The sequence below is a fragment of the Solea solea genome, chromosome 10 (genome assembly GCF_958295425.1).
Source record: "Solea solea chromosome 10, fSolSol10.1, whole genome shotgun sequence".
Taxonomy (NCBI): Eukaryota; Metazoa; Chordata; class Actinopteri; order Pleuronectiformes; family Soleidae; genus Solea; species Solea solea.
This window is the reverse complement of record NC_081143.1, coordinates 27,816,744-27,833,339: the sequence shown is the minus strand read 5'-3', so window position 1 is coordinate 27,833,339 and position 16,596 is coordinate 27,816,744. Positions and strand designations below refer to the sequence as shown.

Below are 16,596 nucleotides of genomic sequence, written 5' to 3'. Positions count from 1 at the left end.
TTCTGAACCTTTTTTGCACACAGACTGTAAATCATGAAACTATTTACCAGATTATGAGGAAAGTGTTCAGAGCTAAAGGTGGAGCGGAAACCCACACAGCCTGGTCAGACCTGTGCGGCATTAAATCAGCTGATGCTGGTTCCTGAATGGTTGTATTGTTACTGAGCTAATCAGCTGGAAGTGGCCCAGTTTAACATAATACTTTTCAAAAGCAGGACCACTGTGTGTCGTCACAACTGAGAATAATTACACAGGAATCTCAGTAGCATTCATATGCTACATGCACCAAAGGAGCTGAGAATCGTGTCATTGTAATTGTGCAGGAATCAAAGTGTAAAGTGAAAGTGGAACAGCAGCACTTAGAGATACAGTCACTGTGGAATATTAATATTTGCTCACACGGTAAATGTGACCATGTTAACTGTACATGTGACAATAAATGACACCATTATCATTTAAAGAATGAATGTATGAATGAATACCTTTATTGTCATAGTACAACTAGATATTGATAGCAACTCCTTAAAAGTGCAAGAAAACACAGAAAAACAAACAGACACACATTAATGAAAGACCACAATTCGACAACAATTGACAATTTGAATAATAGAAAGAAAATATGGCGCAGATCTTTAAAAGAAAAAGAGGGGTATAATTAGATCATTCACACCGAAATGCTACAATTGGGTTTCACTGTGAAATGAATGTTAATGTGGCTATTAGAAGAAATATTATTATATATTATATATAATTAGATAGTAATATCCATAGTATTTTGTACAAGTAAATACTGCCAAATTACAGTAATCTACAGCACTGTCTGACATGACTACCTGAGTGTTATTTTAATTTTGAAGGAGCAAATGTAACGCACCTCATTTCCCCGTGGGGATTAACAAAGTGTTCCGACTCTGTTAAAAATGTACAGAATACTGATAAATTACAACAATATCTTCCATAACTATGACATTATATACTAAACTTCTGTACAAATACTGTACAGGGTTTGATGATAAGGAATGTATGGACACAAAGAGGTTTGCATTCAGAGTGTTTTTAGATTTTAAGAAAGCATTTGACACTGTATATCATAATATATTGATAAGAAGGTCCAAACATGTTTATTATGTATATAAATACATTCAAATGTGTGTTATTTGCTGATGACAAATATTTTCTGTTCCGTGTGTAATTGCAGCAGCTTTTGGAAGGAAATAAGTATAAATAAAATAATAATAATAATAATAATAATAAATAAGTACATTAAAAAAAATGGTTTGATATAAATAAATTGCCTTTAAATGTAAACAAAGGTAATTTTAATTATGTTGTTTGGAAAACACAAGAGAAATATCTAAACTTATCTGCTCATAAGATTATGATTAACATCTAAAAATCTGTTTTTGTTTTTCCTTGTTTTTGTTCCTTTAACATTCTATAAAAACATTTGCTGCCAAGTTGTCTTACAAAAACAGAAATGGACAGAAGGAATTCACCGAACTTTGTGTTGTTGTTGAGTTGAAATACGAGGAAAAATTCCTCTCTGCTGCCACAAATCCTTCGTCAAAGATCTTCTCTTTTGTGCAGATGTACAGTCAGCGTGAACACATGTGGTCTTGACAGCACACAGGGAATTGAACCTTCGATTCTGAGGGGCCAACAGGAAGTGTCTGCTGCTCCCTCTAAAGGCAGCAGGTGTTTTTCAGCCATTGTTTGCCGTCACACACACAAAGCAAGTGTTGTTTTCTTTCAATGGCTCCAATGTCACTCATTGTGTCACACATGACAAAAACACTGTAAACTGAATTCTTCACATGAGCAAACAAACACAGACTATTCATGCTGTGCATCTCCACTGTGACACCAACACATCTCAGGGAATTCCTGGAATTCCGGGATTTCTTTTTGTCCTGTTGTCGGTGAGTCACTTCCACTTTGCTTCCAAGGGGAACGAACGTAATCTTTTTACAGGAAAAAATGATTCTGAGACAGTGGAGAAGAACGCACCTGCACTATTTTAATGTTGCTGTCTACGGTTCATAAAAACCTTCAAGAAATCCCCATTTTTTTGTAATTGACAAAACTGTCCATTACCGTCCTCCAACAAAACATGTGCAAGAATTACGAACTAGAGGTACGTTTAAAAAAAAAAAAAAAAAAAAAGGCGCCCCCTGGTGGTATTATAAATAGCAGCAATCAGGTACCTTGGATGTATCGTCATCAAGAAGCTTCAGTAAGGTTTCCACTGGAAGTTAAAGTATTACACTTTGGTGTAAGCATTCTGCATGGAGTTTGCAAAACAGACAATTCATTTTCTCCATCTCCACTGTGACACCGCCATGGCTCAGAGAATTCTCTTTTTTTGTCCTGTTGTTATCAGTGAGTCACTTCCACTTTCCTCTTATGGGGCCAATAATGATGAATGTGGTCTTGTTACACTTTAGCTGAAGACAGTTTTGGGCCATCCAGCTTTGGCTGTCCCTCACACAGTTATTTATCTTCAGGATCATTTTTAATTTCTTCATTTTCTATGACTATCCTCCAGCTAAAAGTTTAGACCCCCTGGACGGGTCAACATACGGCAACAAACAACCATTCCCTCGAACATTCAATCCTATGTGTCCAAATCACCTTATCCATAACCATGGACTAAGGTTTTTCACTCTTTTTCAGCCTTTTTAGGTGAAAATATAGATATAATTGAATGTCATCTGCATACAAGGGAACTCTAACGTTATGTTTTATGAATAAGATGCCCCAGGGGACACATGTAGATTCACGAACTGAACCCTGAGGTACTCCACATGTCAACTTCACACTGGACAATTGCAAGCTTCCCATGGCTACACTGAAATGTCGTTCATTTATAAGACAATTTAAATGCACACTTTGTTTCTGTTGCTTCTGGTCTCTCAGATTCGGTGGTCTGGTCTGGTCTTCCTGTGTTGCTCTGGCAATGAAGCAAGTTTATATCAAAGAGTTGATTAGGGATTTACACGTTTCCATGTCAGCAAAAAACACAGGACACAAACAGAGACACCCGCAGGTCCGTCCCTGACCCACACTCACACGAAGAACTCAGAAGTGGCTGACAGAACGAGACGTTGAATTTGTAAACAGCAAACCGAGGAAAACATCCTGTGAGCAGGTTATAACAAGTCTGTGTAAACTGAGTGTAAACAATCGCAGTTGCATAGTGTTTAATTTCTGACTCTGTGAAAACACACCACATCGTTACATCATCTGACCGGGGCCAGAGCCGAGCAATTATTTTCATATCAGCTCAAATTCCACAGACGTCTGTGATAGCATGACTAAAAGCATAGCATTCCAATTAGGGAACACACACACACACACACACACACACACACACACACAGACTCACACAGGGATGAACACACACACACTTGGAAGGAGAGAGAGAGAGAAATTGGTACTCACAACCTTGGCCTGTTATTTTGTGGGGGGTCTGAGCTATTCGTATTTGTGTGTGTGTTTCTGCACAATTAATTGCTGAACCGAGAGGTCAGTGTTGAGCCAAGGATTTGTTGTTTGTGTAACTCAGAGCAGCAGAGATGCAGCGAGAGATTAAAACACAAACTAAACCTCCAGCAGCAACACTCCAAACTAGTTTAGCCTTCATTGAAAACACAGCCACTGGCGGTTAAATCACTACAGTAGTAGTTAAACATGTCTGTAAATCAAATGAAGCCAAGAACCTGTTCAATTCAGTCCAAGATATTAAGGTGCAACGTACTCTCTGATGACATTTAAGTGATAGCTCAGGTTATTTCAAGGGTCGTGTGAGGTAATGACACTGAAAACATGGCTGTCAGCCGTGTTAGCTATTTTAAAAAGGTGCATTTGTCTGCATGAGTCTACCATATATTAAGAGTGTATTTGACAGTTAGTTTTTCCCATTAGACCGCCTTTTACAGCATGAAATTTAAGTTTCTAATCCGCTCGTTCTGCCACACAAAACTCCATAGAGAAAATTGGTGATTTTGGCTCACAAGGACACAAGCGCTGCTGGTCTACTGCTGCCTCGTGTGGTCAGTTTGTGTCACTGAAGTAAATCTGAATGACGAATTTCAAACGCCAAAGTCGCAAAATAACACATTTGAACTTAGTTATGGAGGCAGCAGTGGGTCAAAAAGTCCTGAGTGCCGTGATATAAAATAGCTGATTTTCTCAATGGACTTTGGTGCAGGTGAGTGATTGGTGTACAAAGTGACACAAACTTAGGTGTGGAGTCAGAAGAGGCTGATATAAACCTGCAAACATGTTCTGAATACATTTGAGAGCTAAGATGATGAAGAATTTTATGAGGTTAGCCTTTTGTTGAGTGGCTGAAATCTGTTTTTCCTGCTCTCCTCGCCAGCAGCCATATTTTCACTGGACTGTCTCCAGCTGCTTCCCAGTGATGACAGCACCCTGGTGGGGGCGCACGGCAGTCAGCGCTGTCTTCAGGCTGTCAGTGTTAGCAGTGGGATCACACACACACTCTGTGTTGTTTTGTGTAAAGAAAGCCAGCGCCCGACCACAAGCTCTTTTGACAGAAAGTGTGCGAAACAAACAGAAAACACCAGTCAGACACATATGGAGCCTCTAAACGAGCGAAACAATAAAAAACAGTTTACATATGAGAAGAAAACAAGAGGAAGAAATTAAGTCACGCACCTCTGAAACTGAAAAATAACATGTAGACATACATCTCAACTAAAAGGTTAAGTTAAATTTCTGCAAATGTGTTTGGGGACCCAAAAGAAATCGCCTGTGACCCATTGTCGGGTCCTGACCCAGTCTTTGGGAACCAAACAAGTGGTTCGATACCCAAGTGTATGTTTAGGAATACAATCAGAAGCATGTAAGTATCTGTGTGTGTGTACTTTTCTGGCATAAACACTGACCTTGTGAGGACAAACACACAAAGTGTAAAGCAGTTGTTTTGGGTGTAACTGAATCATTAGAATCAGTGGATGAAAAAGATTTGTTCACACAATCGTTCAGTACATCCCGCACGTCACTGAACTGAAATACCACTGAACGTGATCGTGATCGGGCTCACGATGGCCGGCTTTCAGCAGCGTTGTCTCTAAATACACCAGACTCCTCTGATAAATATGGACATTTTACACCTTTCCTTTGCTAAATGTTGGAGATTAACATTCATGTTTTCAGGGATTTTTGAAGTCGTTTTAACTTTGATTGACAGTTGGACATTGTTGACTTTGATTCTTGTGTCGGACGTCGCACTCATGCCCGACGGCCTCCTCCTTCGGTGCAACAGCTCCCTTCTCTGCTATTTTCCGACCAGGAGGTTCAGATTTCCACTTGACAAGCGCGACTTTGATCATCGTCCACTCATCGTCCACAGTGCCCGCTGCTCCCTGGAGACTCGGCCAGATGTTTACCCTCACCACACATTTCGTTTGGTGAGGGTAAACAGACTTTTACGCCACCTACTGCTGACCTCAGTGAACTACCTCCCAATATTGGAGGATGGAAAAACACTCACAAATGTGTATTTTGGCTTCATTTTCATTGCAGCAGTGTGTGTTTATCAGGCACCCATTCCAGCTGTGGGAGTCTGAAAAAGTCTGCCGGAACTGAACAACAATGGGGAGGATGGTAATACATTGTTTTCTGTGTGTGTGTGTGTGTGTGTGTGTGTGAGTGAAAACTTCATGAAATGGAAAAGACTCCTTCACGGTTGAATTCTGAGGCATTTCTTAAAAATGTGATAATAATTAACCGTGACTCAAATCTTACCCTGAAACATGACCAGCTCCACAGAAATATGAGTGTTTTGTGAGAGTGTTTATGCCAGAAAAGGCCCTGAAGAGGTACAATAAAACATTACCATGATACAATTTTATCATATTACAAAATAATATACAGTGTTGTGATATACTCCCTCACAACAGCTGTGTTCCTTTGTGCTTATACACAAACAGTTCAATGTTTATTACAAAAGTTACAAAATGTAAAAAGGTAAATAAAATCAATACTTGTGTCTCAGTAAGATATAATCTCGCCACGCACAATATCACGATATTTCTCTGTATTGATTTCACAGGTACCGCTGATTCCAGAGCTTCAACACCACAGCTCAAATATTCTATAACTACAGTTATTAATTATATGTTATATAGATTCTCGTTATCGCCAACATTGATATTACCCTGCTTGTCCTTTTCTGTGGGTCACATGAGGAGCTGAGTTGGGGCAAACAGCCCGTCGCACAAGATTCATTTTTGAAATGCTCCTTCTTTGTACGTGTGATTTTTTTGTTTGTAATCTGCTGAACTTGTTTGTGTTCGTGTGACATCAGAGGGATCGTCTGCTCTGAGATTTTTCCCTTAACTCTGTGTGAGTGTCTAAGGGTGGAGGCTGTTGTGTTTGTGATGTTGGGCTATGTAAATAAAATAATATTGACTTGACTGTAACCGTTGTAGTGTTGCAGTCTGCATTAGAGCCGAAGCGATTAATCGATTATTAATCCATTACTAAATTAACTGACAACTATTTTGATAATCGATTAATCGGTTTGAAGCTTTTTTTCGTGATTAAAACAAGATTTCCGATTGTTAAATGTGAATATTTTCTTCATTTCTTTGCTCCGAGTACCAAAGAAATCATTAAAAGTGAATCATTTTGGTTTGTGGACAAAACAAGACATTTGAGAACATCATCATTTCCAGGTTTGACGAACACAGATCAACATTTTTTAAGGTTTTCTGATATTTTATGGACCAAACGATTAATCAAGAAAATAATCGACAGATTAATCGATTATGAAAATAATCGTTAGTTGCAGCGCTTTGTTAATTTCCCAGAGGGAACCTCCCAAAGAGATTAATAAAGTCGTCTGTCTGTCTGTCTGTCTGTCTGTCTATCTGTCTAGTCTGCATTGTATTCGCCAAACGATGAATATCTTTGGAGGCAGAATCCTGACGCGAGGCATTTAAACGAAACTCCCATCAGCATGTGCGTGAGCTTCACCACTCACAGCGTGTTCCGAGGAAGGACAAAGAGTCCGTGTTGCAGTGGAAAATAATCCTTTATTTGTATTAACATAAAAGTCCACCAAAAACAACTACACAACAAAAACACAGCAGTAGCTCTATTTCTCGCTCCTGCTCCCTCCTTCTGGACCTAGCCTACTGCAAGAGACCAGAACAAGGTTACAAGTGTGCTTATATAGCTGACTGATTACCTGATTCTGTCCAGCTGTCTGATCACCTGGCTGAGCCCCTCCTCCCTCTCCTCCAGCAGCCACTGCTCTCACGACACCCCACTGCCACAATGTGAAAAACAGGGAAATGTGCCCTCTATAAAATAAACATCCGTACAGCGTGTCAAAATTTAGCATATGTGCATTATGACAATGCTAAACAATTTGGAAATAACACACAAAGCACACATGTCACGTTCCAAGGGGAGCGGTAAGGGCGACACACACCCTTAAATACCAGGTGGGGGACAGAAAATATAAAAATGGAAGCTTAACATACCTTTTGTGTCATAAAAAAACATAAAAACAATTTACGTTATGGGGACTTGATTTTTGTCCCCATAAGGAAGACAAGTCCCCATAATGTGGCTGTGTAAACAGGTTTAAGTCCCCGCAATATAAGGAATACCTGGTACACACACACACACACACACACACACAGCAGTGTCTGAAGGAAAGCATGTTAGCACAAAGATAAGGCTCCTTTGTTAGCTAGTTGACTCCTAGACACTATTAATTACCAAGGGAAACAGGTCAATGACCTCACTAATAGCTGTGTGTGTGTGTGTGTGTGTGTGTGTGTGTGTCCTCGCTACCATACACTTCATGTGTTCACTTCACAATCTCACTGAACCTAATTAACGTGACACATTAGCTTGAGTATCTACTTCATCAGTAGCCGCTTTAGCAGCGCTAAGCTAACCGCCTGCTAACTAGCCACCAACGCATAAAACATCATGTGACGTAAATGAATGTGTGAGATTGTTCACCACGTCATTCTCCCTCACATCACATCTGCAGTGTGGCTAATCTGTAATCTCCATACGTCATCCCACCTCAGAGGTCAGGGGTCAAACAGCATGTGTGTGTGTGTGTGTGTGTGAGCGGTTATGCTGACCCTGACCCCAGTCACACACACACACACACACACACACACATTCTTGACAATTCTAACCCTAAAACCAGGTCTGAACATAAAGACCTTTAAAGCTGGTTTATAAGTACAAGTATCACACACACACACACACACACACACACACACACACATTCACATGTAAGGTCATCTCTGTACATGTCTGAGAGTTTGCTTCTCTGAGTGACCTCATATTATCCCTGCTAATCCAAAATGAATAATCCCAAGGAAAATCCATCCTAGTGTGTGTGTGTGTGTGTGTGTGTGTTCCTGTACTTGAGGCTTTGTGAGGACCCAAAAATTGTTAGGGGTTAAGACCTGATTTTAGGGCTAGGGTTAGAATTGGGTTTAGGTTAAGGTTAGGCACTTAGTTGTGATGGTTAAGGTAAGGGTAAGGGTAAAGGTAAAGGTAAGGGTAAGGGGTAAGGGTAATGCATTATGTCTATGAGGGTCCTCACTAAGAATGTGTGTGTCTCTTGTAATATTCCGGAATGTCGTCCACGCTGCAGGACACACACACACACACACACACACACACACACACACACACACACGTGATGGCATGAGAACACTGTGGCTAAGTGAGGACATCATGACATGTTCTCACCACTTCAAAGAGCGGTTTGAAGTTTTTCGACTTCAGGTTAAATTGAGGTTTAACCTCGTTTCCAGACCTCAACCTCATCTTCACAAAGATGTTTTAGGTTTTGTTTAAGGCTTGAGTTTGGACATTCAGATGTGATTTTTAATAACATTTTTGTATTTCTTTTTTCAGCAGGTCCCGCTGTGAGTGAGGGTCTCAGATTCAGTATTATTACGAAGTTAAACGTGGATACTCTGGACATTCTCCTGCTGCTGTGAAAGCGTCCTCAGTGTCTGGACACACTTCTGCAAACACTGTCCAGAGTTACATAAAAACAAGGTTTTTTCCATGCGTAAACCAGTGTATTTGTGTCTCTAATAAGTTCTGTCCTCTCCTTTTTATGTATACCCACACACACGTACTGGTTTATTTACTTTATTGGGGACCAACCTTTGTCAACATTTTAGTCGGACTAAGACGATAATTCTGTTTTCACGTAAACACAGTAGTCCGACTAAAATCGAGCTAGTCTTATGGCGTGTGTCCACCACCTCATCTCGGCACGGTTAAGTTGTGTTTCCACAAAGTACCTGGTACCAGGTACTTTTTTTAAGTACCTGCTCTGACGAACTTCCACGTGAGCTGAGTAGCTACTACGCGTGATGTCGCCAGACTGCCGGCCACTGATTGGTCAGAGTGCCGTCACAGGAAGAGACGTCCGACACAAGAATCAAGCCGAACAATGCCGAACTGTAGATCAGTTAAAAAGACTTAACTAAGTGCCTAAAAAATTGTGGGTTAATCTCCACGGAATTACCAGGGAAATGTGTAAAATCTCAGTATTTAACAGAGGAGTCTGGTGTATTTAGTGACAGCATCACAAACCCTACCGCTGTGTGTCAGACGAGTCTGTGCTCCGCTCATGGAGGAAGAACTCAACTAATGCTTTTAATGAACTGATGAACTGAAAACAACTGCTTTACAAGTCACTAGTCACTCGTTTGTGCGTCGCTTATGTAACAAAGTCACCACAGTTTCATGCAGCCGTGCGGCGATGACTCCGCCCACGTAGACTAGGTACTATTTTGTAGTGGAGATGCAACCTAAACCATGCCGTGACCGTAGTGGAAAATTGCCATTAGTCGGACTAACATACCTGGATAATAGGATTCATAGTCCGATTACTCCTGCATGTATGCGCTTAGTCGGACTGGAGTCGGACTGGAGTCGGACTAAGAAATGTAGAAGGAGACGACGTAAAGACCACGGTACAGTTGTTGGAAAAGGGCGAACAACGCGATGGCCGGAACCACAGCACAGTCGGTCTCACCGCCCGTCTTCTGTGATTAAAGATCAGGAAACTTGACAATGACAATGAACACACGGTAAATACTTTTCACATGTTACTCAGGATGTGTGTTATCAAAAACAAGTATGAGTGAGTGAGTGAGTGAGTCACGTTTGATGTAATGCCTCATATTTGGCGATAGAGGGCAGTAGAAAATATGAAACACAGGAGCAAAAATGCACCTCACAGCTGAGCTTTGGTCCCTTAGGTCTCTCTCTCTCTCTCTCTCTCTCTCTCTCTCTCTCTCTCTCTCTCAGCGCTTCTGTTGGTGAGCTTTTATTTTGAAGGATGCCCCCCAAGATTGTGTCAGCGCGTGGAGTTGACGCTGAGGACTGTGAGCGGATTGATCTGTTTTCATATGACCGGGATTTACTCGCGCGCGCACACGCACACACACACTGACATAGAGACAAAGAGAGAGAGACAGAGAGAGTGAGAGAGAGAGAGAGAGAGAGAGAGAGAGAGTGAATGAAACAGTGTAATCAGCGGCAGAAGAAGAGAGGAGTATACAGAGCGCGCGCAGAGGATTTTTTTTTAATAAAATTATTATTATTTAGTTTTTTTTAAATATATATATTAAATGACATGAATATTGTTTAATTGCTGTGGGATCACTAACACTTGAGGACTTTACAAACATGCAGCTGTTGGGGATTTCGCTGCTCCTGTTTTATCTGCTCTACTGTAACCTGGCCAGCGACTTCATCCACCACAGCGACTACTATGACGACGAGGAGGAGGACGATGACGAGGAGTACAGGCACGAGCAGACGCACGAGCCGGTGAGTGGAGATAAACTTACACTATACATATGAGAAATAACGTGTGTGTGTGTGTGTGTGTGTGTGTGTGTTCACCTGACCCTGTTAGTGATGGATCCACAAACCATCAAAGTCCAACATGTGCTTTCAAACATGGGCGTGCACGTTTTATGTGTATGTTTGCAACTTTAACATGTATGTTAGATTTTTATTCTTGCAAATAAACAGTCAAATATTATAACGTATACATTAATGTGTCCGATACCAAATCCCGATATCACAATCTAACCGATATCAGTCACATCTGTCACATCTGACACATTAGAGACAAAAATTAAATATCCTTTTACATAAAGCAGAAATAAACAGCCAGCTAACATGACTCAGCAAAAATGCTTGATTTTTTTTATCTGTGCGATATATGATCTGGTGATTTTGACCAGACTCACACTGCGGCCCTCCCATGGATTTAATTTGGCCCCCAACAAAACATCAACTTCTAATGAGTTTGTTTTCTTTAAGGATCATCACAAATATGTTTTTTTTTATCATTCCATATCAAAACAAACACTTTTATTTTGAAGTTCTGTGAAATATCATCACTAATATTGTATATATTTCACTTCTAAACCTTTGATTACACGTATTACTCATCAGAGTTTTTGAATATTGAACAGCTTTTGTTGGCTCCCTGATGTATAAGAGTGTTTAGGGTTAAGGTTTAATGGCGGTCAGCCTTTATTTATGTTCACGACCAATGACATTAGCTATCCTAACATCTTATGAGTTATCACCAGCTCTTATAAGAGTAAAATAAAAGTCCAGACTCACATTAAAGGACCGTCACTTCTTCTTTATTGAGTCTAACCGCTGATAAATATTGACACAACCCAACTATGGTTGGTTTATTTTGAGTTGCCGTGGAGGAAAAAAGATAACAACTCCACTGTTTGTGTTGCGTTCACTGTCCTGGCGTCAATAGTAAAACCCGGTTTAAAACCCGGTGTTTTTTTTGTCATGTGTAGATGATGACCACCCAAGAATGTTCCTTTTAAAGTTTGACGAGTATCTGCCAACGGATGACGTCACACAATATGATAGAAGATAGAAGAAATTCCTGTTTCTTATTAATGGGCAAAACTGTAATGAAAAAAAACCTAGAATATCGCTGTTGAAACTCATTGGAAAATTGACAGACAGCAAAATTTGGTGTGTGTATGCAGTACAAGACACTCTATTTGGCGGCAATTCAAATGTCCCATTGTACAAGTTCAGACGTGTATATCTCAGCGACATCTTAACAGATCAGGATGAATTTCGTCCTGTCTATGTAAGATGGTAATAATTATAAGCAGGTAAAGTTCTGTACAGATGCAGAAAGACGCTATACGTCTATTTATTAAATGATAACACCGCATTTCAATGTTTAACTCAAACAAAACATGTCAATTTGGGGATTTGATTTGTATCCAATATCTATGCTCGAGTGCAAATGACAGAAAAAGAGGCTACGTATTTGTTGCAACATAGCAAAAAGATGATTGTCGAACGAGGCTAACGTTTTTGCAGGACTATTGGAACAGGTGAGAGCAGCGGATAAACAGCTAATTGCACCACTGACACTCTCCAGGAAGTGACCATTTGTGTTTGAGAGGCATAAAACAGACTCAGTTGAACCACAAGAAGCCACAGAAACTGTAATCATTTCATTAATCATAGCCGATCGTACAATAAAATGCTGAAATGTGTTGGTTTATAAAGGAAATTCGCTGCATTGCAAAGTAATTAAACAGGAAATAATCTGTGTTAATGGAAGTGGGAGTGGTTAAAGAAACACTAATGATGTCATCACTGTGATGTCAGAGGTTTGCTTGGTACTTTTATTTCGTTATTGCTTCAATATTTTTTAATAAATAAATTGCAGGAATGCACCTTTTAATTAGTTCATGTTTAATCTACACGACATAGCATGTTTTATTTTGAAACATTTTTGAACCAAAAACTGCTAAATTAAATAAGGAAATACTTCTCTCTTAATAAAAACGTACTTAATTATACTGTACGCACAAAATACCAAAACCACTGTAAAAAACACATTGCACTGTCCTCACATTAATAAACTACAACGATAATTCAACAAATATGTCAATAAATAAATAAATAACCCACATTCTGAATAAATGTACACGTAAGAAAAGTTACAGATGTTTTTATTACACGTCTGTGTGTGAACGAGCAGCCGGCGAGCGTTAAAGTGTTTTTTCCAACTGATTGTAATCATCTTTTGTGCCGTGCAGGATATCATTAAAGGTTTATCCCGCTCTAAAAACATTATTTTGATTTATTTATTTATTTGTCTTTTACATGAGTCACATTTTAAACTCACAGTTTACTGTTGTAAGCCAAAACCGTTTTTGTTTTTTTTAAATCCATCTGTAATAACACACATGCACACACACACACACATACACACACACACACAGAAGGGGGAGGATTAACTACAGAAAAGGGCCAATGACAGAAAGTGTCACAAAGGTCAAGTGTGTGAAGTCTCTGTGTGTGTGTGTGTGTGTGTGGTACTTTGTTACCTCTTCAGGACCCTTTTTTTCTGGCAATCACTGCAAAAACAGCCCTAGTACAAATAGGCCAAATATTCTTAAATTGATTTAAATGATAACAAAGATTCTGCCAGTGGGGTCAATGCATTTTGCTTGGCTGGAACGTTTAAAACTAGCTCGTAAAACTGGACAATTACAGACTGTAATGTGCCTTAAAACGAGGAAAAACTGCCCCAAAAACCAGATAAAAGTGAAAAAGTCGTGCCGAGGCGAGATGGGACCATAGTGGAAGAGGTTAGAGTAAGGGGCTGCTATGATGTGTCCTCACAAAGGTGTACAAACAAGTTTGTGTGTGTGTGCACTTGTATTTGAGACCTCTTTAGGACCTTTTCTATCATAAAGACTGACCTTTTAAGGACCAATAGTCCTCATGAGCCTTGAAAAACCACCAAAATCACCCGGGGGAAAACTTTTTCCCTCGACAAGGGACTTTTCAGATTACCAGGAACTCTGAACAACGCTGATTGGTGGAACACAGTTTGCAGTGTTGCTGACTTAGCGTCTTTGTTGCTATATTTAGCGAGTATTCACAACCCTCTAACGACTCTTTTTCAAAAAAGTGTCAAATCTAGTGACTTTTTCTGGTGTTATTAGTGACTTCTGGAGACTCTGACGTGAAAGCACACCGGACGGGACGAAAGTACGAATATATCAGAGGTGATTTATGACGCAAACAAGTATTCAAACAAGTGTGTATGTGTGTGTAGGGTTGTAGAATATTCAGCTAAATGTGTAAAAGCTAACAGGTTAACAGAAAACCAGACTTTTCGATTGTTTTGTAGAGTTCAGTCGGCATCTGTCAACACTTTTGTGTTGTAATATGAAAATAAGTTTTCTTGGTCTGTGTCCACAAGCTTTTCACACCTGGATTTTGGCAGTTTATCTCGTTTCCTCCCACAAAATCCTTTCAGGCGTTTGTTACTGGCACAAGAGAGTTGAGTTTTTGGCTTCTAAAGCATTTTCAGAAACATGGTAGAATCGTGGTTGGACCAGGGCCTTGGATAAGGTTTTAGCTGGGACAGGCTGCAGTTCTGCTTTAGGTTAAAGCAGAACTATGCAGGCTTTTTTACCCCAATTTAACATCTTCAGAGTCATTGTGACGGTTAAATGTCTTTTTTATGGGGAGACTGGGGGCTGTCACCACTGCCCCCTACTGTCTGTTGGTGGAAAACCAGCCTTGCAAGATTAGGCAGGGCCGCCAACCCGGAGTCCTCAGAATCAAGAGGTCTCGCGAGATCCAAGACTTTGCGAGACCTCCACAAATCGACGGATGTCGACCGGGCATGGACGTGGCTCTACAGCTTGTGTTCGCCGGCTCCGTTGAGCAGGATCGAGCCAGGATAGATCCAGTGTGATCAGGTCTTCTGCGAGATTGTTCCACAAACGTGGGCCATGGTGACACTTTTACTTTTTTACTCTAGAAGCAGAAGACCTGAGGGTTCTCGAAGACTCTGAGGGTCAAGGTCAGATAAGTATGAACGCCCAAGACCATTAATAGCCTTAAAAACCAATGAAAGGACCTTAAAATCATTGTGTTATGCTGGTGTATGTACACCCCCTCCCCACCCCGACTCATTAGACTTACCAAACTTGGCTTGTCGAGGAGGAAAAATCCCCAGCCAGTCTCTCCAGTCACCCTTGTTGTGTGCCATTTGTCTTTACAACTTTTCCAGCAGTTCCTCTTTGTTTTATTATCTCTCCTCCATGTTTTCATTGGCTGTCTACGTCTAGTTTTCCTTTTGACCTGAGAGATTCCTCGCTTCACTGCTCTGGGGGCTTTAACAAGAGCACAATCAACCCACAAATACTATTTAAAACACAACTTTTTATGTTTTACAGAGACCCCTGTCTGGAGTTCCACAAGAAAGGGCCTTTTTTTTACCACATGGTGAAACGGCGAGTGCCAAAAAAGCAATTAGCGTTAATTTGTTCATATTTGTTGTTGTTGTCGTTGGCATCTCCTCGCTGGTCGTTACTCTGCATTTGACGCATTTCCCGTGTGAGGAATGCCACGGATCTGACACTGCGGGGATTCCTGAGAAGCAGTTCAGCTCTCATTAAGGTTTTGTAGAAGTCTGAATTGGGTGTTTCCTCTTAAAAGTCCCAACACTGCAACACTGAGCTTAACAAGAGAATTTTACAGCAGAGAGTGACATCACACTCCTGCAGGAAAACCTTGTCCTGGTCCATTGTGACTGGACCACGTCTGCATCATAGAACGTCTGGTAACCATGTAGAGCAGCCACACTGCTAAGGTGTGTGTCTGGGTTCTTATGTTTCCCACGAGCCACACACACATTTCTCACCAAAGATGATCTCTCATCACAGTTTCAGTGTCTGTTTTTGTCCACAAATGATTGTAAAATATCTGCTCGACCAATAAATATGTGGCTAAAACTGAAGATTTCTGGCATTTAGTACAGAGTTGATTTTTGAAATCAAACCCGATGTTAAACATCAGAGCAGCGCCATAGAAAGATAATCGCTAATCTATGTATTTTTACGCATCATGTGGCATTGTCTGACCATCTGTGTAGCCAGTGGTCGTGTCCAATCTATTCAGGGTGTTTGAACAAATGACTGATGTTTATAACATCATGCAACAGTAAGGACTTTGAAAGAAATGCCAGGTTTTTACACAATTAAGTGCTAAAAAACATTCGAAGTAACTTTTCAGGTTTGTCTTTGTGTAGTTTTCCGTGCGTCAAAAGAAAATCAACTTCATCCAAGTCTCGCTTGTGCAGTGACGATGGTCTCGAGCAGGGGAACTGCAGCTCGCCACAAACTTGTCTGTTACTACATTACACTCGAGGTTGACTAATAATAGAACAACATCTTTGCTCTTTCACCTCCATCCTGAACTCTTACTGTGAAGAAAGATGCCTGAAATACTTCTTCCTTGCCCCCTAGTGGCCTGGCTGTAGTGTAGTTGGAAACCACCACCTGACGCCTGATAGATGGTTGGAGGAACTCCTATAACTCGTAAAAAGTCCAGTGTGTAAGAATTACTGACATCTAGTGGAGAGAGAGCACACTCTGCTTATCCCTCGAGCTACTAAGCTTATCACAGAAATATGGTGGCCTCCATAAAACAAGGCCCTTTCCCGGAGTACGTCTTCTAAGGCTACAAAACAAC

General features: G+C 40.5%; 1 protein-coding gene across 1 annotated transcript in view; it reads left to right on the top strand.

The window, feature by feature from the left end:
* Window positions 1–10,382: 10,382 nt before the first annotated feature.
* Window positions 10,383–16,596, top strand: part of vegfc (vascular endothelial growth factor c) — a 36,719-nt gene continuing 30,505 nt past the window's right edge. The window contains exon 1 of the mRNA XM_058640803.1: window positions 10,383–10,863. Within this exon, the coding sequence (XP_058496786.1) occupies window positions 10,720–10,863 (144 nt within the window). The 5' untranslated portion in view covers window positions 10,383–10,719. The remainder of the gene's footprint in view (window positions 10,864–16,596) is intronic.